The sequence below is a fragment of the Brassica rapa genome, chromosome A07 (genome assembly GCF_000309985.2).
Source record: "Brassica rapa cultivar Chiifu-401-42 chromosome A07, CAAS_Brap_v3.01, whole genome shotgun sequence".
Classification (NCBI taxonomy): domain Eukaryota; kingdom Viridiplantae; phylum Streptophyta; class Magnoliopsida; order Brassicales; family Brassicaceae; genus Brassica; species Brassica rapa.
In genome coordinates, this window is record NC_024801.2 from 259,513 (window position 1) to 281,032 (window position 21,520).

Genomic DNA, 21,520 nt, shown 5'->3' on the forward strand with positions numbered 1-21,520 from the left:
ATACCAAGCAAAAGAGCACAACATTTTTTTCTCTTGTGAGATTATTATGAAAAATCAAATCAAACACTTGAAATAAGCAAAACCGGTTTCAAGTGTTATGTACAACTTTTGTCAAACAACAAGCTCCTATTGAGCGTTGATTAATTTACAGGAGTAAGAAACAAGTTTAGCTTCTTAATGATACAAGGACCAGACATGATAAGCATGTCTCTGTTCTTCTTTTTCTTTTATTGTTTTCTTACCTTTTTCTACTGCAGTAAAATCTGAGTTAAGACATTTGTATACATCACATGTGGAGTCTTCTGAGTGTAAAAGGGTGGTTAAAGGTACCCTCATTTGCTTCTTCATATGATTTGACTTTGGTTGGTTTCTTCAGTTTGTATTGTATAAGTTGATGACAAAGTGAGCTTTAGAGACCCCCGTTCTCGAAGCTCGATAGCCGTGAGTCTGATAGAACGCTAAACAGCTGTGTATCTACAAATAACTACAAAATCCACAACAAAACTTGTAAGCTCTGGATTCGGAAACTCAAGCCAACAACAGGATTAGAATTTTGTACCTTAATGAAGGGTCTGTCTCTACCAGAAAAGGAATCGATAAAACTGTCCTTTAGAAGTAGAGAAACCTGAGGAGAAAAAGATTTAGATATAGTTACTGAGAGATAAGAGTGGAAGTAGCTCTTGTTATGCTTTGAGGATAGTCGCTATATAAGAAAGTACCCTGTCGCTATTGGATTGAACACTTGTTATGGTGTGAGAGTGTAAATCTGAGCAAAGAGACTCCATGTAATCTCTCATCACTCCCAAGAATTTAGTGGCAGCTTCCGCCTGCAGAACATTCACTCATATGAATCCAGGGTTCAAGTAATACAAAGTATAGGCCCATGCATTGGTAACGTCTCTACTTACTTGTACTTGATTGCATTTATAAACGGGGTGTTTTCTAGCAGTCGAGCTATGATGAGCCAGTGTGGCATGGATTGGAGTCAACTGAGCCATGAGTTCTCTCCGCTGAGGCAATGCTGGCATGTTACATATTTTCACCTGAAGAAACACACTTAACGTTACATGCCACCTTGATATTTGACAGAAAGAAAGAATAAGAGACTTTCATGAGAAGGCCATGAAACCTGATTGTTGATGATGTTAACTAGAATAAGGTTAGACGTCTTCACCTTCCAATCAGTAGGCTTACTGTGTATACCGACCTGCCAAGTGGCGAAAACGCAGACAGTTTGAGCAACAAGAAACATAAAGTTCATGAATTACAATCCAATAACATCCACTAGACTGATGAACATTCAACTCCCCAGAATAAGTAATCATCTAGCTAGTAACGACACGTCATGAGTTACTTCATATGAAAAAAATTAAACTTACAAGGAACGGAACGGGTGCCTCGAGGAAATCAAACATCCTCCCGGGAAGAACCTGAAGGCAACAGAGAGAAGTTACGACATGGAAACTCCCATTTTGATTGGTCCATTAGTGATGTGATACTTACCGGAAGCAATAAACTCTGCCACTGAAACGGTCGAATCATTGGGACAAGAGACAGTACTATTGCTGACAAAACACCCTGCATTAGTCGTCTGTTAGTCCATTTAAATTTCCCCCCAAGGAGCTGAATATGAATAAACGATTAGAAGACAGATTTAACTAACCAGATTTGGGCAGATTACCACAATTTGCTTTTCTAACAAAACTCCAGCAAGGAGTGACAAAATCTGGAAGGAAAAAGATACTTTGTTACTTATGATAACATTAACTCAAGGCCCAAAGAAGAGTCCAACGCAACAATGAATAGGATTTTAACGACATGTTGGTTCCAGAGTCGACACTAAGCCATCAAAAGAAAAGAAAGGAAGGTGGGAAGAGGGCGTACAGTTTCAAGAGAGAGAATACGACAAACTGTTGCCGTTGTCCACATTGAGAGACCCATAGCCTCCTCGGCAGCTGCCAACCTCGCATTTATCTTTGGCAAATTTAAATGAGATGAGATTACAAATTAGAGGCAAGACTTGATATAAAGGTATACCTCGGAAGAATCAGAAGAGTAGACAAATTCTTCTGACAATCCTAGAGCTGAAACAGGAGGTCTTGTATACGCAATGGATTGTAAATGTTCCAGCGGCTGGAACACCACTTCACTTCCACGGGAAGGAATTGCCAGTGAATGGTAGCCGCAGATTAATTGTAACGCATCATTGTTATGTTCCTATCAAGGTCATGACATACCATATAACAGTTGTATATGAGAACAATGAACACTGAGATAAGTAGAGCAACTAAATGGTTAACCCACTCCTTACCTTAGCCCATTCCAGAACTAAATCATCTCCGAAATCATTTTCGCTGTTGGATATTTCATCAACCTCATCTGACAACACACTTCTAGCTGAACTGCCATATATAAAAAGGCAAATCTGAAATTTTACTGGTAAAGAACTGAATCATAACAATAATTTAAGATAAGTGGTTAGATCAGATTTGATGGATAACAATTGTGTTAAACTTACCTGAACACGGACTCACAGCTTTCGTAACGCTCTATCGGTTGGATCCTAGGATCTGTACATGTAACCTCTGGAGAAGCGTGGCCGTTCTCAAAGCTTTGGGACGTTCTGTCGGGTGTACCCAAGTGGTTCTCAAATACTTCAGAAGAATTATCATCGTAACAATGGAAAACTTTTCTCCCATCTCTTTCTATTTCCTTGATCTGACTTGCATCTGAAGTATCACTGGCGACAACACTATCTGGAGACTGCGGTTCTGCAAAGCTCGCAATGTCACTATCAGATATCAAGCCTGCAGCAGCGGCCGTGAGTGCCATGACTCCATCCACAGGTATTGCAGAAGCCATCCAATCAGCAGGGTTGCTACGAGGTGAAGAAACACAGCTATTCATTCTGGAAACTGATGGACTATGGCATGCAGCAGCAAGAGACATCTCACTAACAAATTCAGTTATCCGTTTGAGACGCTCTTGTGCAATCATACTGCATCAACAAGTAAAACGCCATCAGTTTTCAAGTTCTTGGATCTCTAAATCATTGCAAGGAATAGCCACTACTAGGAGTAATAGGGGCATCTTTTGTACCTGTTTAACATCTCAAAGTGTAGCTCAAAAAAAGGAACTCTGGTCAGCAAGCAATAGCATCGAGGTGCAGAAACCAAAAAACGACTGCCTCCTCCAGATGGATGCAAGGGTGACGCAGTGCTTAAAACACCAGGGGGCCTCTGAACAATCTCCGAGACATGTAAACAAACACCATATAATGTCGCATCATCTGCTACCTGACAAAGAGAATTTTGAGAAACTCATGTAAGTTTTTACATGGCTAGTGGATGTCTGACACTTCAACAGTCCAGGGGCATGACGAAAAGATAGACTACCTTGAACGAAAATATGAACGATGAGTCATCTGTGCCTAAATGTTCCTGCAGTAAACACAAATTATCATGATCTATTCTAACTTTCATAGATGAACTACAGAAGCTCAGAGAGAAACTTTACTAAGATCAATTTTCAGACCTGTCCATACACAAGCTCATTTAGATCACTGAGAGACGGGGACCTCTCCAACAGTCGTGCCTGTAAAGGAAAAAGTTTTTAAGTCTCAGTTGTTGCATAAAGTTACAGAATCAATTCTCGGTAAATTTTCCAAGTAAGTGAGACGGCTCATAACTGGTAATATATACCAAAGTACACAGTCATTAAACAAATATAAAGAGACACGGATCATAAAGTATTATACCTTGACGCCACCAGGAAAGCAGAAAGCTGCTAGATCTTTTGGACGCATCGCCACCTTCTTCCCAGGAGGGTATTTAAAAAGTATCTGTACATGAAAATAAAAGTTGACATAGAAAAGAAAGAAACTATGTAAATGCCATAAGAATGCTTAGAACGGAAAATAATCACAAACCTGTGGCTGCAGTACTGGAAACTGAGGCCCACGGTGACGGAGTATTCTGTAGTCTGCCACTTCATACCTTGACATCTCCGTCTCCCACTTCTTCCTTCTACGGAAAGCCTCCTCAACTGGCTTCAAATCAGTTTCCGGATGAAGCCCCACAATGATAAAATGTTCAAACAGTGAGGTTGGCTCCTTATATTTTGTTTGGTCCTAGAGCGTTTATCAAATTTTTTAAAAACATTAGTCAGATAAATAGTTTCAAAGGTTTTGATAGAAGAGCCTAGAAAGAGAGATTAAATACCAGAAGAGCTTTAGAGGAGTGGAGCTGGTACCACTGTCTTTTTTGGTTAGCTAAGACCTCAGGGTTGAAAGTGGGCCGATTATCATCACGCAGATTGCTGACCCCACGCCAAGCCTTCTGCATCTGTGTTTTCAGTTTCTGGAAACTGTTTGTGCGCCTGTGTCCTGGAGTCCCTATCTCACTCTGGGCGCGCCTATGTCCTTGTGATGGTGACTGTGGTAACACTGGTCCATTGAAGTATACGTTTTGAGATGTCTCTCCAGCTGATTTCACTGCATCAGGAGAGTCTTGCTCTCCTGTAACTTGTATCATTTCCATCTTTCTAATAACTGAGTTATCAACTTGCGGGTTATCTTCACCATCCTTTCCAAAAACCCTGTTCCCATCTCCATTTTCGCATCTGTTACTAGTTCCTGTATCTTCTTCAGTTCCAACCACATCAAAATGACCATTTGACACTTTTGTATCCGGTGATGAATCCGAAGCAGATTCTTTATTATCCCTTGATACAAAACCGAGTACCTTTGCATCTCTTTCCAAGACAGTTTGTTCTTCTTCATCCCTATTTACACTTTCCAAAGGCTCATCTTCATCTTCTCTGTTAACGCTCTCAGGTGAGCAAAACCCAACTTCTTCCTCACAGCTAGCTTTCAAATCTTCCAACGCATCCACTTTGGGAGAAGAGCAATCATTTTTCTCACATGTAATTTGTTGTTCATCATTTTCTCCATCCTTGGTTTGAAGACCATCTCTTTCCACCACCAAATTATTCTGCTGCTCATCACCATCCCTAAAGGCCTCAGTTTTATATTCATCTTCCACATCCATCTTCTTGGGGTATCTTAAAAAGTCATCTCTATTCCCATCTCCACGATGAATTGCTAACATGTCTCCCTGCCTATCCATCCCTATTTAAAACCCAGCTTTATGCTGCTCAAACAACATCAGCAGAATCAATAACCCCCAAACTTCTGCTTAAAAATAATAATAATAACATCAACATCCATCAAAGAGGAGAATATTAGCAATAACACAAAGATGATGAACTTGACCCCAAAAAAACAAAGAAAAACACTTCAAATTTCTAATGGAACTTGAAGAATCTAACGATCTCAAAAGCCGCCTGTTTTTATTTTATTTCTATTTTATAACGAAAACCCTAAATTACCAAATTAGTTGAAATCCAAAGGGATAACGAGGACTATGTACGAATCATTCAAGGTTACAGCTATTAAACCCCCCGAGTCAATATGTTTACATCAACGAAGGGAATCGGTTCAGGAAATTAACCTTCAGCAACATCAATGATCCTGGGGACTTGTTTTTTTTTTTTATGATGAAAATTCAAACATAAAAAGCCAAAAAAGAAGAAAACTTTGTAACGGAAGGTTGGATAATGATTTATGGAGGGAACGAAATTAATGCGAGGCGTGAGGATTAATTAGAGAGAGAAAAAAAAAAGAGATTATCTAACAAAACACACACCAAAAAAAAAAGAAGGAAATGAATCTTTCTTCCTTTTTGTCTGTGAGTGGAAGGCGAAAGAGACAGGAGGTAAATAAAAGTTTGTGGCTAAAAATAGAATTTTACGTAAAAGGGGAGGTTATACTTGATACCAGGAGAGATGAACAACATCATCTTTTCTTTTCTTTATTTCATTTTTCATTTTTACTCCCTCACGTTATTTTGCCCCCTTTAGTTGTTCTACTATAAAACGTGGCTTCATGTTATGAGCATACCACCCAAAACACTTAATTATGCAAAATCTGACCCAAATGCAATCTTACAAGTTCAATAATAAATTAAATTCCCAAAATATCATTATCTAAGCGATGATGTATATAAGTTTTGGACAAAACTGAAATAATAAAAACTTGTTCACCAATTAATGAAAACATAAAAGTTGAAGGTGGTATAGCTTATAAACAACGTTGGAAAGTTGAATTGACTTTGAACGCGCTTTACCGAACCAAACGGTTGTGTTGAGAATATATTGGTTCAGATGTCTCTCTCACGCGCCACTGTCTTCCTTCGATCTCAGCCGTTGGATTTGACTCTTACGAATTTCGCTTCGACTTGGATAAGGAAAAAGCATGAAACTTGAAACTTATGTTTAACCAATCTTATGTTTTCAGAACTTTTGAGTACAGTAAACTAAACACAAGCAGTGTGCTAAAAATTTAACATGGTGTAACCCAAATTGAAAGGAGTAAATCATTTTCAAAACTTTTAAATTTTGATATTTGTCTTTTATATATATATTTTTTATTTTAGTTTGATTGCATTACTCATAAATAAAAGAAGTTCGAAACGTTTATAAAACATATAAAATATGCTTTTGCATTTTTGTTCCTGTTGTATATGTGTTTGACAATATACAATAACCACTCATTTAAGAATGATCGATGGATCATATATATAACCTAATAACCATCCAGTCATCCACACTTTATGTTCATCATAAATTGTAGATTTGTAGAGAAGACATATAATCTCATATCTTCATGTAGAAGTAAAACATGCAAACCTGAGAGAGGAACGTGCAGTAACGCGCTAAACGGTGCTTATTACGCGGAAGGTGGTGAAGCATTAATTATTTAAACCGTGAAGACGAGATCGAGGTCGCACATGCTCTTTGCCCACCACCACCACTACTTTTTTTGCCTTTGGAAATGGCGTATTTTACAAATAAAGGAGTATGTATATTTTCATCCTTGTTTCATATACATTAAATTACTAAGCTCGAGGTCGCCATACAGTACTTACATTGTAAGCAATGACTCGATAATAATGGAAAAGAAGTTGATGAGATAATAACAACAGTCGAGTGAAACAAACTCCATCCTACCTAATGAGTTCCATCGTTTGGGCTGGACTTACCAGGAGGAGTAAAAAAAGCGTGTTGGGCCAGGCCCAGATAAAGGCATTATTTTTTTACCCTCGATGCTTTTTAATTCACCTACGAGTCAATCTAGACCTACCTATTGTTGATCCAGTCGGTTGAGGAAGGGGTTGTCACCTCAGCTCAACTCAATTTCGGCTCTCAAGCCCTTTCATTTACTTGCTCCAAATTTCTGAAAATCAGGTGACCTCCGTAAATACCTTGTTGGTCTCGATTTCATTCAAAGAATCTTTTACGGTGATGGGTTCGGGAAATCACGAAGTTGTGGATGTTAGTTCAGACGAGGAGGAGGAGGTGGATACGCGTGTCGACGAAGACTTCGATTGGCTTAACGATCTGTCTTCGGACAGCACCGATGTAGTCGAGGTGCTCTCTGAGATGAAAGGCTGCGTTGATTCTCTGTATCGCAAGCCTAAAGCTTTGGAGGACGATGACGACGATTGTGTGATTCTGGACGGTGATCCCGACAAGACAACCAAGACTGATACTGATAAATTAGCCAAGGATGATGATGACGATGAGGTGCTTGTAGTGGGTCAAAAGGGTGAGGTATTGAATTCGAATCCCACCTCTATTTCTTGCTTCTCTTTCGCCTAAAAGACAGAGTCTTGTTAACTTATATGCGATTCTCTACAGATTAGTTCTTGCGGTAACTATTGTCTCGATGGTCTTGTGTGAAAATTTGTGTTCCTTTTCTGTTAATCTGTTTGGGATTCAATGTTATCAGGATTGAGAATCTTCACGCTTTGAATTTTTTTGAAGCCATTTGTTTCTGGACCTGTCTTGGGGTATTTGTGTTAACTGCTTATTAATCATTCTACTGTTTTTTTTTGTTGTTGTGTTCCATCTTCATGCAGGTGTGTGTCTTGTATACTAAATGCTCCCCTAATATCAAAAGCCATAATCATTTGTTTTGTAGATAGCCTGTAGAGACTTCCCTCATCCCAGACATTCCTGTGCTAAGTACTCTTTCAACTCAACATCACATGAGAAATACTGCGACATGGTAACCATCTCAAAGTTTCTCTTATTCTCCACTGAGCTTTCTTTCCCCGGCTAATCCTCTTTTTTTTTTTGCTTTGAAGTGTCACTGTTATGTCTGTGACATCCCTGCTCCATGTGCATACTGGTGTATCGCTGTCTCCAGCATAGACCATTGTCATGCTAATGACAAAGAAAAGATTTGGAGGAATCAACGAGAGTTCTTCAGGACAGGAACTATGCCCACCGAACCGTCTCCAAAACCCCTACCAGCTTCACCAACTGTGACCCGCCAGATTCCACCGTCTCCTATTCCAAATATCATCAGGCTGTCCCAAAACCCTTTGCCAGGGAGCATGATCGGGATCCGGCCTTGCTCATCATCCAGCCGTCTTGCTGCGAACCTCTCAAACGTCAGCGCCAGGCAGAGAAGTCCACACAATCATGGGTTGCAGTCATTGATCGGTGGTCGCAGCAACATCATCCGAAAGGATAGAAGTTCTTATAGTGGTGCTAACTTGAGGTCCCGGATGGCCTCGTCAGGAACTCGGTATAGTGGTAACAGCATCAGGGTGGGTCTACATACCAATGCTAAAGTCTCACAATCCACCCACCATATCCCTTCCGTAGTGGCACCACCAACCATAACCGCAGAAATGTACGCTCAACAACAACAACGCAGTCCTCATCTCAATGTCCCTGATTATCGTGCAGCGGTGACCGGGTCTCAGAGCAATCTTTACACTCAACATTCAGTCCAGAGCAAAAGTGTCGGTCAGTTTCAGGCAAATGCAGGTCTGTTCGCGCCACCTGAAACTCCTCTTACCACTGGTGGTTTGCAAGCACAGACAGTTCAACAGCAACCACCGGGAAGCAATGATAACAACGTCTTGCAGACCAAACTGTCGGAAGTTGAGAGCTGGCTTATGGACAGCTCTAACCAAGTCGGCCTGGTTAGCCCGTTGCCTGAACCGGTAGGTGAAGACAATGTCAGTCCGTTGACATTCGATTTTGAGAACTTCTTGAATGACTGAAACAGTACTATAGTTTGTAAAACACCCAGCTTTCCTTAATGGATTGTATGAATTGTAGAGGGAGCTTAGATTACTTGAATCATTATTGTGTATATAAATTTATTAGCTGTTATTATTTTAACTGTGTCACAACGAAGATGTCTGGCCAGGTAGAAATTGTGCAAGAGAGGACGACGACTGAGGTGTTGAGTTCATAGATGAGGTTCCCCTCTCGAATAGAATAGAGGTTAAAGGATTTGGTTTTGGTCGGTTTAATCGGTTTCATACAAAATTTAAGTTTCGTTTTACAATAAACCGGATTGGCAAAATTCAAGTAAGGCCCATGGAACAATAATGAGCCCATTAAAGGTCGGAGTGGGAAACGCCCAAAAAAGAAACGGTTTTGTGGATGTGACGGTGGCAAACGGCCACGAGTTTTGTCGTTTCGAGGAGGATAGAGAACACGCGCGTGAGAGAGCGCGTTTGTGTGTTGCTAATGGCATATTTTTTTGTTTTGTTTTGTTGAGCCTTTCTCCGAAAGCAGTCTCACTACGGCAACACACTACCCTACGCCCCCCTTCTCCCCACCATCCAGCATTAAAGTCTCTCTCTCTCTCTCTCTCTCTCTCTTCGCTTCTTCTGCTTCGAAATTACTTTACTCTTCTCTCTCTATCACACTCTGATACCTTCGCCGGAGAAGCTCGCTCTCGTTCCTTCTCTCTATCTCAAACCTAGTTCTCAACGTTCGACTCTGCTTCCCACTGTGTGTAGTAGATCTCCACCCGCATTTCGTGGATCTGTGAAAATCGCGTTAAACCTCTGTCGAAGCTAGGGTTTTGTGCTGGGGGAAGAAATCAATGTCTGTGAAGCTTTGAGGAAGTTTATGGTTAGTCGTCTCTGGCTTCGTTTTGGTTATTCGGAGGTAAAGATGCGGAACGTTAGGTGTTTCCGCCGCTGACGAATAGTGGTTTCAGAGTATCTATAAAAGATGCGGAACTATGCGATGCTTGTGCTGCTACTTCTCCTCCTTCATTCTCTCGCCTCCTTTCCCGTCTGCTTTGGTATGCACTAGTTTAGTATACAGCCCATCTTTTTCCCCGATTGAGAAAGGATAGCTAAGTTTTTTTTCTTGCTCTTGACAGCTCAAGATGAGCTATATTTAGATATATTTTAGGAGCTACCTTTATTATTACTGTATGTATAAACTAAGCAAAAGGTTGAATCTGTGATTGTGAAGCGTAATAGTGACGATTACTTCACACCTTTTGTGCCTTATTTGCCACCACTCACTCAGATATATAGACCTTACTTTCTCTCTTCTGAGTATCTCTTGAAAACATTCTCTTGCCAAACAATGTATGTAGTATTTAACGTAGGCTTGACATGTATATATAGAAATAAAATTGAATGTGGATGACTTATCAGCTTTTTCTATCACTTGCAGCTAGGCTCTTTCCTATGAGCTTTCCGTTTACCCGGTCAAAATCTCATCAAATGCGTTTCTTTCATCCTCATCTTTATCCTCCTGCATCTTCACCAGGTCAGCTAGGGAATCCCTTTTTAGCCACGTAGTCTGGACAAGTGTTCTAGTGCAATTACTCAATGTTTTTCTTTCTTTCTTTCTTTCTATTTTCAGCTTTTTCCCCCAACCCAAGTCACATTCCAACAACAAGACACAGCGCTCATCATCACCAGCATCGTCGTTGGCATTTAAGACCCAACGTTACTGCAGCTCCACCTCCCTCAAATGGTAATCATTTTGCTACTTGTTTATTGCTTTGACTTCAATCGATAGATAAATAAGTACTAATTACTCCATTATGTGTGTTTCTTCTATCTTTTCTTTTTGATAGATTGTCAGCAGACATGCGTGGAGCCTCTTACTTCAACTCCCTTTGGTTCACCTTGTGGTTGTGTTTTCCCCATGAAAGTTCAGCTTCTTCTAAGTGTCGCTCCTTTTTCTATTTTCCCCGTGACCAGCGAGTTAGAAATTGAGGTTGCTGCTGGAACATACTTGGAACAAAGCCAAGTGAAAATTATGGGTGCCAGTGCCGACAGTGAAAACCAAGGAAAAACTGTGGTGGATTTTAACCTTGTTCCACTTGGGGAAAAATTCGACAATACTACGGCCACCCTTATCTATCAAAGGTTCCGGCACAAGAAAGTGCCTCTAAATGAGTCTGTTTTTGGTGATTATGAGGTTACACACATAAGTTATCCAGGTGAACTGATTTCCTTTGTAATCTACCTTTTCTTTTGTTTTCCATTCTGTTTGAACTTATCAACTTCGGCTTCAGGTATTCCTTCTTCTTCACCATATGGAGACATTGTGGAGGGTGTTCCAACTGCAAGTACTGATGGGCTTCCAGTCACTGCAAACGTTGCCAACAAAAGCCAGGGAATAGGTTTCAGAACGATTGCAATCATTGTCTTGTCAGGTTTCGTGCTCACTCTTATTTTGGCTGGAGCTATATTTATAGTCAGGAAATGGAATAAAGTTGGGAAGTCATCGACTGCTGTCGGTCCTGGATTGCCTCCATCGATGAACAAAAGGCTTGGTAAATTTCTCCCTCTTGACTTTGTAATAGCTACTTGCTCTTGTAGCTTTATACGACAGGGTGAACTACCTGCATGAATCTGTTTCTGAATGTTTGCACACGTTGCAGGTGCTAGATCTATGTTTTCCAGTAGCGCCAGAAGCTCGGGATCAGATTCATTGATGTCGTCGATGGCTACATGTGCTTTATCCGTGAAGACCTTTACACTTTCCGAGCTCCATAAGGCAACTGATAAATTCAGTGCCAAGAGGGTTTTGGGAGAGGGAGGGTTTGGTCGTGTTTATCATGGCAGCATGGAAGATGGAACCGAGATTGCAGTTAAACTGCTAACTAGGGACAATCAGAATCGAGACCGTGAATTTATTGCAGAAGTTGAAATGCTAAGCCGTTTGCACCACCGCAATCTTGTGAAGCTGATTGGAATATGCATTGAAGGCCGTACACGTTGCTTGATATACGAGCTCGTCCACAATGGAAGTGTTGAGTCCCACTTACACGGTGACATTCTCTATCCTCTGCACTTTTTAGTAACCATATTTCCCAACTACATCTGTCACTTGTCGTTGTATCACCTTTTAAAGCCTGGTTTTCCTGGTGTTTAAAAAACAGAAGGAACGCTTGACTGGGATGCACGGTTGAAGATTGCACTCGGAGCAGCGAGAGGACTGGCCTATCTCCATGAGGATTCGAATCCCCGAGTAATCCACAGGGATTTCAAGGCCAGCAATGTTCTCTTAGAAGATGACTTTACACCAAAGGTCTCAGACTTTGGACTGGCCAGAGAAGCAACCGAAGGAAGTGAACATATTTCCACTCGTGTCATGGGGACCTTTGGGTATAGCTTCTTGCTACTTGTCTTGCTGTGGATACCTGATCTCGTGCTTATTTGATGTATACAGATACTCTGATTAAGCTTGAGCTTACATTGGTTATAATTGCAGGTATGTGGCCCCTGAGTATGCAATGACAGGGCATCTCCTTGTGAAAAGCGATGTATATAGTTACGGTGTGGTTCTACTCGAGCTTCTCACCGGAAGAAAACCGGTAGACATGTCTCAACCTTCAGGAGAAGAAAACCTTGTGACGTGGGCGAGACCTTTACTAGCAAACAGAGAGGGGCTGGAGCAACTGGTGGACCCCAGATTGGCTGGAACCTACGACTTTGATGACATGGCAAAAGTGGCTGCGATAGCCTCCATGTGCGTCCACCAAGAGGTCTCACACAGACCGTTCATGGGTGAAGTGGTGCAGGCACTGAAACTTATATACAACGATGCAGATGAGACCTGTGGGGACTATTGCAGCCAGAAGGAGTCATCAGTACCGGAATCTGCAGGCGATCTGGCTTTCTCGGATAGCAGCTGGTGGAACTTGACACCTCGGTTAAGGTATGGTCAAGCGTCTACGTTTATAACCATGGATTATAGCTCAGGACCGCTTGAGGAGATGGAGAACCGGCCTCACTCTGTCTCTAGCATTCCTAGAGAAGGAGGCCTGTATCTACCAAACAGGTCAGGTCCGTTAAGGCCAGTTCGAACTAGAAGAAACTTTTTCAGATTGAGAGGAAGCATGAGCGAACATGGTGGACCATCATCATCTAGACATCTCTGGTCCGGGAATGGCGACTGGTTCTAAGAAACCTGAAATGTACAGTGAAAAAAAGGGCTCACAACTCTTGAGCTGCTTGGTTAGGTTTGGTCTAATCCAGTTTGGTTCGGTTCATCAGGCTGGGTAAAGACATTCCAGTTAGAAGTTTCTTTTTTTGTTTTTTCACTTTTCACATCTTAAGCAAATAGATTTAATTGTTTGTTTTTGCAAGGATGCAAAAGCAACAGCACAGAGAGGGTTGGTTTGTTTTGTATGTTGAAGGACGTCTGTATCTATTTCTCTATTTTCTTCTTCCCCTACAAAAACATCTTCTTATTGTTTTTTTAGTGAAGTTAGTGTAAGCCTTTTTTTGTTTTTATTAACATTTGAAAGTTTAATTTTAGTTTATATGGATTTTGTTGTGTATTTTGATCAAAGAACAGATGCCAAGCCTTGCTCAGTATCCTCGCTTCTTATCTTCTTCAACTTTTTGTTCGAGTCAACATTATTATCTGGCTTGACAAAGCTGCTATGCCATCCTTGTTTCTTCCTGTCATAATTGGAAGTTTCTCACTTTCTCCATCCGCTTCTTCCAAATATGTGTATCTCTTTTGTATGGGCGATCGGTGTGTCTAATCGGGTTCGGATTCGGGTTTCGTTTTTGGGATCACAGTCTTTAGCCAAATCCCTTTCTTATTATTTGAGGAGATTTTTTGAAAGCAACTTTGACTTGATGTGTTATTAACTTTGTCATTACTTATGTGGCAACATCAAAATTATTCACATACACTATATAATTGAAAATCATTTTCTCACTAAACTAATTACAGATATTGTCATTATCCATTAAGATGTAGCCTAACATAATATTACTTACGTGGGACTCGATATATATGATATTGTATATACACCATATATACATGCTAGAGCGCTGCCCAATAATTTAACCCAACGCAATAACAAACATGATTCGGTTCAATATTATTCTTTTTCGTTATCAAGATCAGAGACATTGAACTCTACTGTAACCTCTTTACATTCGGTTAACACTTTTTAGTGGAAAAAAATATATAAATAGCAGAACACATAATATTTTTTTTGTTTAATATATCAGTATATGACTTATAAGTAGGCTTACTATTAGCAATGAACTGCATATTAATATGTGGACGAATATATATATGAAGTTCACCCAAATTAAATACACTAACTGCATATAAGTGTTAGCCTAGGTTATGAGGACGAATGTATATTTTTGTGGACGAATGTATATTTGACGTTCACCCAAATTAAATACACTAACTGCATATAAGTGTCAGCTTAGATTATGTGGACGAATGTATATTTTTGTGGACGAATGTATATTTGACGTTCACCCAAATTAAATACACTAACTGCATATAAGTGTCAGCCAATGTTTTGAAACCCGACCCAGATCCGCGGTTGAACCGGTAAACCCGGTGACCCAGAAAAAATCTGGTTTGGGTTTTATGAAAAACCCAATATTTAAAAACCCGCAAAAACCCACTAAAACTCGGAACCCGATACCGGTTGAACCACCGGTTGAACCAATAAATAATTTTACATCATTTTTTTAGTTTTTAGATTATGTTTTATATTCTAAATTTCCAATTAAGAAGTTAGATGTTGGCAAAAAAAAAACTTAGGTTTTCCATTTTCAGTTTTATATTTGTGATTTTTAGATTTTGATAAAAATTTCACTATGTCACTTGAAAAAAATGAAGTCAATAATGGTAGAGAGAACTATTAGTTGATGTGATTTGGTATTAGTTTATTTCTGATATTGACAATTTATTACAATGATCTTTTACTTTTAGTTTATTTTGAATTTGAAGTTTACTTTATTATTTGCATTAGATATTTAAATATTTGTGAATTTTATATCTTGACTTTTTTAGATGTCATAACTCTTACTTTGTTACAGAAAAATTTAAATAATCTAAACTACTTTTTGATATTTTGTATGTCAAATGAAAATAAAAATATGAAAATTAAAGTTAAGAATTTTCTAAATACTTTTTAAACATAAAATATATACATATTCAAACAATTATTTTATGTTTTAAAAAATATTTAAAAAATATTAAACTTTAGTTTTTATATATTTATTTTCATAGCTAATATATTATTATATAATAAAATTAATTAATTTATTAACCCGCGGTTCACTCGCGGTCGACCCAGTAACCCAGCGATCCGGCAAGACATCCGGTTCAGCGTCCGGGTCGAGTTTAAAAACATTGGTGTCAGCTTAGGTTATGTGGACGAATGTATATTTTTGTGGACGAATATATATTAATATGTGGACAAATGCATATTAATATGTGGACAAATGTATATTTTTGTTTGATATATCTGCTTTTTTTATTTGGGTGGATCCAAACTTTTATCTAAACGCATATCCATACTATTAAAGCAGGATCCTATTGTCCTTTTTACCTTAATTTACATTTTTCTTTACTAACATTGCATGTTTCATTAAGGACAATCAAGTAATATTAATAACACATCTATATTGGTATCAGAGCTTAAGGCTCCTGATTTATCAGTTATATCTTATCCTTAGACATCTTGCATATCGTTTTTGTGTTCATCCATTTGCATTATAAATAAAAAAAAAAATTGTTCTTGATTATTCATTCTAGGACAGTGCTAGATCATTTTCGGGGGTTTGAAAGAGTTGTCAATCTGTTTGTCTGATTGATCGACCAGCTTCCCATATTTGGAGGTCGATTAGCATTGAATCTGATTGGTAATTGTTTAAATCACTTAGATTGATTAGTTTTGCATTTAAGTTGATTGTTTTGATTAGTATTGCATTTAGTTCAGATTGTCATTCATATTCATTTAAAAATAATAATAATCAATCTCATATTTGAATTTCATTTACTTTAGAATTTTCATTTTTTATTGATTTGATTTTAATTTCAAAACTTAAAAAAAAAATTCAACTTTCCTTTTTAATTTAGATTCAAATTTCATTTTTCATTTAAAATTTTTTTTCAATCTATTTTCAAATTTGATTGCATTTAGTTTTCTACTTTCCTTTTTTTTCTTGATTGATATGATTTTCAATTTTAAACTTTTGTAAAAAAATATTCCAACTTTCCTTTTCAATTAATTCGAATTTTCTTCCATATTAAAAAAAAACAAAAATGAATCATTTGCTTTTCTTTGATTGATTGTTTCTTTTCTTATTTGTCTAAATCTTCTCATCCTTCTTTCTTTACTTCATTTCAATTTCCTTTTGCACTTGATCTTTTTTGTTCTTTCTTAACTACAGGAGAGACATGGTAGACCTCAATGCTACTGGAGTTCAAAACCAAGCTGACATCAATGCTCAGCTGCTCAGCTGCTAGCTGCCCAAGCCCAACTCACGGCCGCTATGACTGCTATGACCGAGCAGCTGGCTTGACTGGAACGAGGGAACCGTCCCAATGGTCCGCGTCCTAGAGGGATAAAGCATCCTTATCTGGAGGATCCACAGCTTCATTCCGACGAGGACAGTTCTGATTTTGAACCGCCCGATCGAGAGGAGCCTCGACCTGTCCAAGCCGGACGAGAAGGTCGACGCGAGCATCGGACCAAGGAGATGTGATCCCAATCAGGAGGAGGCGCCGTGATGAAGAAGTTCCATGGCAAGGAGGGAAAGACCTCAAGCTGAACCCACTGACCTTTTCTGGAAAGGTCAATCCGGAAGCCTATGTTGAGTGTGAAAGGCGTACAAAGTACATCCTTGAGTACTACAACTATTCCGAAGCCAAGATCAAGGTCCGGGTCGACCAGAAGAGAAAGGAGGTGTTGTTCGAACCAGGCGATTTGGTGTGGCTGCACATGCGACATGAGCGGTTCCCAGAAGAGAGGAAGTCCAAACTGTCGCCACGAGGGGGTCCTTGAGAAGATCAATGACAATGCTTACAAGCTTGAGCTTCCAGGTGAGTTTAAAATTTCTCCAGTGTTCAATGTATCTGATTTGTTCCCTTTTCTTGCAGATGATGGTGTTCTGAGGCCAGAACCTTTTCAAGAGGGAGGGAATGATGAGGCCATCCAAATAGAGGTTTCCATAGTTAGGCGTGGTCCAACTACACGAAGTGGAGCCAAGGCCATAAGATAATGTTTCTCCAAAGCCGTCCAACCGATCCTAGATCAAGATGGACAAACCGGCCAGAACCAATTGCTGATTATGGAAAAAGAACTTCATTTTTATTATTAGAAATAGAAATCTGAACATGTTTTAACATCACAACAACAAGGGGTTAAATAGAAAATAAAACATTAAAAGTGAACAATTGCATCCCTTTATTGCATCTCTTCAATGCATCTTTTCAATAAAGAGTTGTGTTATTACGAATGAAGAGTTGTGTCTATTTCTCTTTAAAACTCTTAAATAAAAATAATAAACTAAAAATCATAACCCTTGACACATGCACCCCTTGGTTAAACTCAATTACAACCAACGCTTCCTCTTAATTGTGTTTCTATCTAACTCCAAACTCTTTGTATTTTTCTTCAACCCCTTCATTCTTCTTGCTTTGTACTTAATTGAATTTCCATATGCATCCCTCTTGATACGATATATCCACTTCCAATTGTTGCTACTTTTCTTCTCGAGCTTTTCTACAAGTTTCCATTTTGTGTTTGTATATATCATCTTTAATTCATCACTTATAGCATTTCTCCATACCTTGATGTCAAATGCTTTATCATGTGATTTCAGTTGATTTGTAATGCTAAAACAACTTTAATGTACTTGAACCGAATCTTCACACTGCACCATTTGTGCCATTTGTGGTTTATTTTTTGTTGATATCTTCTTGTAAATTTAGATGCATCCTCTTCTGGAAGTGTCACGTCTCTTGACATCTCCACCTTTTCATTTTGTAAAATCATCTCTTCTTCATGAGTGATTTTTTCACTTACTGCAGAATAATTCTACTTTACTGGAAAACATTTTTGAACCATTTGTTTTTCTATAATCTTTTTTCCCTTAGGATCTGAGATTATGCATTGCTTGTTTACGAACAAAACATGATATCCACGAGATATCATTTGCAAAAATCTATGCAAACTTTTTTGCTAATCCATGAACTAGAAAGACATCCTTCATCACTCTTTTTCCTTTGTTAGTCATGATACTGATATTTCCTTTCCCGGTTGTCAATGCGACTTCTCCATTTCAAACTTTGATTGGAACTTTAATGCTTCTATCTAGTCTTGTGAAGTTGTTCACTTCCTTCGTCAAATGGTTTGTGCAGCCACTATCCACTAACCAAACATCTTCGTCTTTGATTTTCTCTGGACTCTTCACTTGCACTAAATAGCATATGATCTTCATCATCTTCATCCTCAATACCCATCTCTACTCGTTCATATTTCTTCGAACGTCAATCTATTGAGAAATGTCCAACTTTTCCACAGTTGTAACATTCTTTAAGGTACCTTGAACCTCTTTGCTGATCAGCCATGTTCTGTTTCTTCCAACAGCTAGATTCCGTGTGGTTGTTTCTCTTACAAAATCCACACCACCTTTTTTCCATGTTCTGGCTTATAGCCAAAACTTATTCCTTTTTGCCGAACATTAACAGCGCATTCCGCCATGTTCTCACTTCGGTTTTCACACGTTTTTTCGTGTGCCTTCAGAGTTTCTATTAATTATGTTATCGACAATGAAGTCAAATCTTTTGTTTGCTCCATCATAACCACAATGTTGTCAAATCTATATGGGAGAGATATGAAAATGTTCTGGAGAATATGATAGTCTGACTTCTCTTTACCATGAACCGTCAGTTGATTTCCTAAATCAATTAATTTGTCAGTGAAAACTATAATGTTATCACTTTCATTCATCTTCAAATTTTCATACTCCCTTCTTAACGATTGCAGTTTGATCAATCATACTTGTGGAGTTCCTTGGAATTCAGATTTCAAAGCATCCCACACTTCTTTTGAAGTAACCGATGGTGCTATGTGAGAGAATACCTTATCAAAAACAGCAGTTTGAAGAATATGTAGTGCCATCATATCTTGTGATGATGCTTCTTCCCACTGATTTCTCAATTGCAACATTATAAGAGTTTCTTCTGTTTGTGCTGATTGTTTGGTCTTCATTCTCCCACTATCCACAATTCTCGAGTTTTTGAAAATTATTGTCATTTTAATTCGCCAGAAATCATACTTGTCTCCATCAAATATGAGAATCACTTGTTGCATTGTTCCTTCCATCATTTCCATTTTTTTTTCTTAAATTCTTTTTTGCAAATACTTACTTCTTTTTTTTTGCTTTAGTTAGCCCTTGAACCAATAAGGTTATGATACCATCTACAAGAAACTAAAGTTTCTATAATAGAACAAAGTATAAGAGTTTCTCTTAAAGAGAGAATAAATAATTATATATCATAATCTTTGTGATTGTGATCACTACAAACTTAGGAAAAAAACTTCACTTTTATTATTAGAAATAGAAATCTGACTATGTTTTACATCACACCAACAATAGATTAAATATAAAATGAAACATTACAAGTGAACAATTGCATCTCTTCATTGTATCTTTTCAATGCATCTTTTCAATGGAGAGTTATGCTATTACAAATGAAGAGCCGTGTCTATTTCTCTTTAGAACTTTTAAATAAAACTACTAAACTAAAAATCACAACCCTTAACACATGCATCCCTTGGTTAAACTCAATTGCAACCAACAATACTAACACAAAACACAAACCCAATCCCACTATATTTTAAATGAGAAGTCATTTAAGTGACTTTTGTTTATGTATCGTTCATATGTGAAATTTTAAAGAATTTTTTTAATTTGATTAGATGTTATATTCGCTTATGCACGAGTTTGCATTAGTAATTTAGTTTAATTTTGTGATACTTAAATATATGTAGAATTAGTTTATATTTATTAAATGATGTTTTTATGTTTTTCTATAAAATTGTACCTTTTAAAACAGTTACTTCTTACCTTTTATTATATATTTATAAAATTATAAATTATGTTTAAAAATGTATTTATCTTGTTATAAAAAAATATTTTTTTATATTTTGATATTATATAGATTTTTTATTCATGCAAGTTTTTAATAAACTTTAATATTTTAATCATATAATTTATTTTAATGACATACACGATTAAACTATTTGCATAACATTTAAATCCTATCTATATTTATATTTTTTACATTTAATGTGTGAATACTATATATATATATGTGATAGTACATAGTCGGAGCGGACATTATCTTTAGAAAGACTGAACCTCAACTACCACTTAATCTTTATAAATGTGTGTTTCCAAAAAAATAAAAATAATAATCATAGTAAAGAAATATTATGATTCCAAAAGGATAAGATAAGCTGGCAAATGTTGGTTGACCTGAACTAACATGTGGATATGATATTTCGTAATAGCAAGGTGAGAAATCTTTTTTCATATATTGAAAATTTAATACTGTCAAAGCATATAAAATATTAAACATATAAGGAAATGAATAAAGAAAAAACATTATAAAGATGTTGAAAGACCAAACACAATTTTGGTAAAAATCTACTCAAAATTGGAATGATGCATACAAAATTATTATAAATAGATGTTTATTTCTTGAAAATTTATATAACAATCATAAGATAAAATAAGAGAGAAAAAGTAGAACAAAGTTTGATTTTTTTTTATCTAAGAATGGCAAAATAGAGTGCGATGGTAGCAGTGATAATGATGGTGACAATTGTTATGGTGGGCACCGTAGAATCAGACCCATCAGATGATTATCTAAAATGTTATCTCAATTGTGCTTTACCATGTGATGATCATGATGTTGATTGTTTAAACCTTTGTAAAAAGAAATGTAGTGGCATAATCTCTCATCATGGTCCAGGAGAACCCCCCGCTCATAATTTCCAATGGTACAAATCCTTCTACTCCTTTCATTTACAATTCTAAATTTATGAATTACTGTTTCATGCAATAAATTATAAACTCATATATGTTTTTTTTGCACAAATAGAACTTCACGTGGAATGACATATGTGGATGTTCACGGAAGGAAAAAATGATAAGAGATTCATGGAAAAATTTGATCATTTCTACCATTTTAATCTTATTTCCAAAATTAAATAAAATAATGATAAAACAAACATTGTAATATCTATTTACATGTCTGTTTATTAAAATTAATGACTAAACCTAAATATTAAGATCTATTTATTTATTATCTCAAATATAATGATAAATCACTG

General features: G+C 37.5%; 3 protein-coding genes across 5 annotated transcripts; 2 read left to right on the forward strand and 1 right to left on the reverse strand.

The window, feature by feature from the left end:
• Positions 1-13: 13 nt before the first annotated feature.
• Positions 14-6,726, reverse strand: LOC103828185. Of its 3 annotated transcripts, none has more exons than XM_033274538.1 (19): positions 5,511-6,726; positions 4,221-5,150; positions 3,929-4,129; positions 3,758-3,841; positions 3,535-3,594; positions 3,396-3,440; positions 3,100-3,296; positions 2,519-2,998; positions 2,312-2,402; positions 2,038-2,217; positions 1,885-1,974; positions 1,664-1,726; positions 1,504-1,578; positions 1,380-1,430; positions 1,130-1,207; positions 909-1,043; positions 720-827; positions 560-625; positions 14-484 (listed from the first exon to the last, which is right to left on the reverse strand). In XM_033274538.1, exons 2-19 carry the CDS (start codon positions 5,124-5,126, stop codon positions 410-412), a joined length of 2,985 nt encoding a protein of 994 aa, XP_033130429.1. In that variant the 5' UTR covers positions 5,127-5,150; positions 5,511-6,726; the 3' UTR covers positions 14-409. The 3 variants fall into 3 exon arrangements, with proteins under 3 accessions (XP_033130429.1, XP_009102043.1, XP_033130428.1); XM_009103795.3 differs by having other exon boundaries at positions 4,221-5,191; XM_033274537.1 differs by having other exon boundaries at positions 4,221-5,191; positions 5,479-6,726.
• A 403-nt stretch (positions 6,727-7,129) lies between these two features.
• Positions 7,130-9,269, forward strand: LOC103828187. The gene is made up of 3 exons (XM_009103796.3): positions 7,130-7,671; positions 8,042-8,128; positions 8,208-9,269. Exons 1-3 carry the CDS (start codon positions 7,363-7,365, stop codon positions 9,135-9,137), a joined length of 1,326 nt encoding a protein of 441 aa, XP_009102044.1. The 5' UTR covers positions 7,130-7,362; the 3' UTR covers positions 9,138-9,269.
• Positions 9,270-9,732: 463 nt separating this feature from the next.
• Positions 9,733-13,687, forward strand: LOC103828188 (receptor-like serine/threonine-protein kinase ALE2). Its single transcript, XM_009103797.3, has 8 exons — positions 9,733-10,177; positions 10,561-10,656; positions 10,753-10,866; positions 10,970-11,338; positions 11,414-11,674; positions 11,783-12,172; positions 12,284-12,509; positions 12,616-13,687. Exons 1-8 carry the CDS (start codon positions 10,105-10,107, stop codon positions 13,307-13,309), a joined length of 2,223 nt encoding a protein of 740 aa, XP_009102045.2. The 5' UTR covers positions 9,733-10,104; the 3' UTR covers positions 13,310-13,687.
• The last annotated feature ends 7,833 nt before the right edge of the window (positions 13,688-21,520 follow it).

Coding starts and splice junctions, on each gene's coding strand:
- LOC103828185 (XM_033274538.1), bottom strand. CDS start 5,126: ATGGATAGGCAGGGAGACATGTTAGCAATTCATCGTGGAGATGGGAAT. Junction 1,727..1,884: donor GTATTCTCTCTCTTGAAACT/GTACGCCCTCTT, acceptor TTTTCCTTCCAG/ATTTTGTCACTCCTTGCTGG. Junction 1,431..1,503: donor GGCAGAGTTTATTGCTTCCG/GTAAGTATCACA, acceptor TGTTGCCTTCAG/GTTCTTCCCGGGAGGATGTT.
- LOC103828187 (XM_009103796.3), top strand. CDS start 7,363: ATGGGTTCGGGAAATCACGAAGTTGTGGATGTTAGTTCAGACGAGGAG. Junction 7,672..8,041: donor TAGTGGGTCAAAAGGGTGAG/GTATTGAATTCG, acceptor TTTGTTTTGTAG/ATAGCCTGTAGAGACTTCCC. Junction 8,129..8,207: donor ATGAGAAATACTGCGACATG/GTAACCATCTCA, acceptor TTTGCTTTGAAG/TGTCACTGTTATGTCTGTGA.
- LOC103828188 (XM_009103797.3), top strand. CDS start 10,105: ATGCGGAACTATGCGATGCTTGTGCTGCTACTTCTCCTCCTTCATTCT. Junction 10,178..10,560: donor CTCCTTTCCCGTCTGCTTTG/GTATGCACTAGT, acceptor TATCACTTGCAG/CTAGGCTCTTTCCTATGAGC. Junction 11,675..11,782: donor ATCGATGAACAAAAGGCTTG/GTAAATTTCTCC, acceptor CACACGTTGCAG/GTGCTAGATCTATGTTTTCC.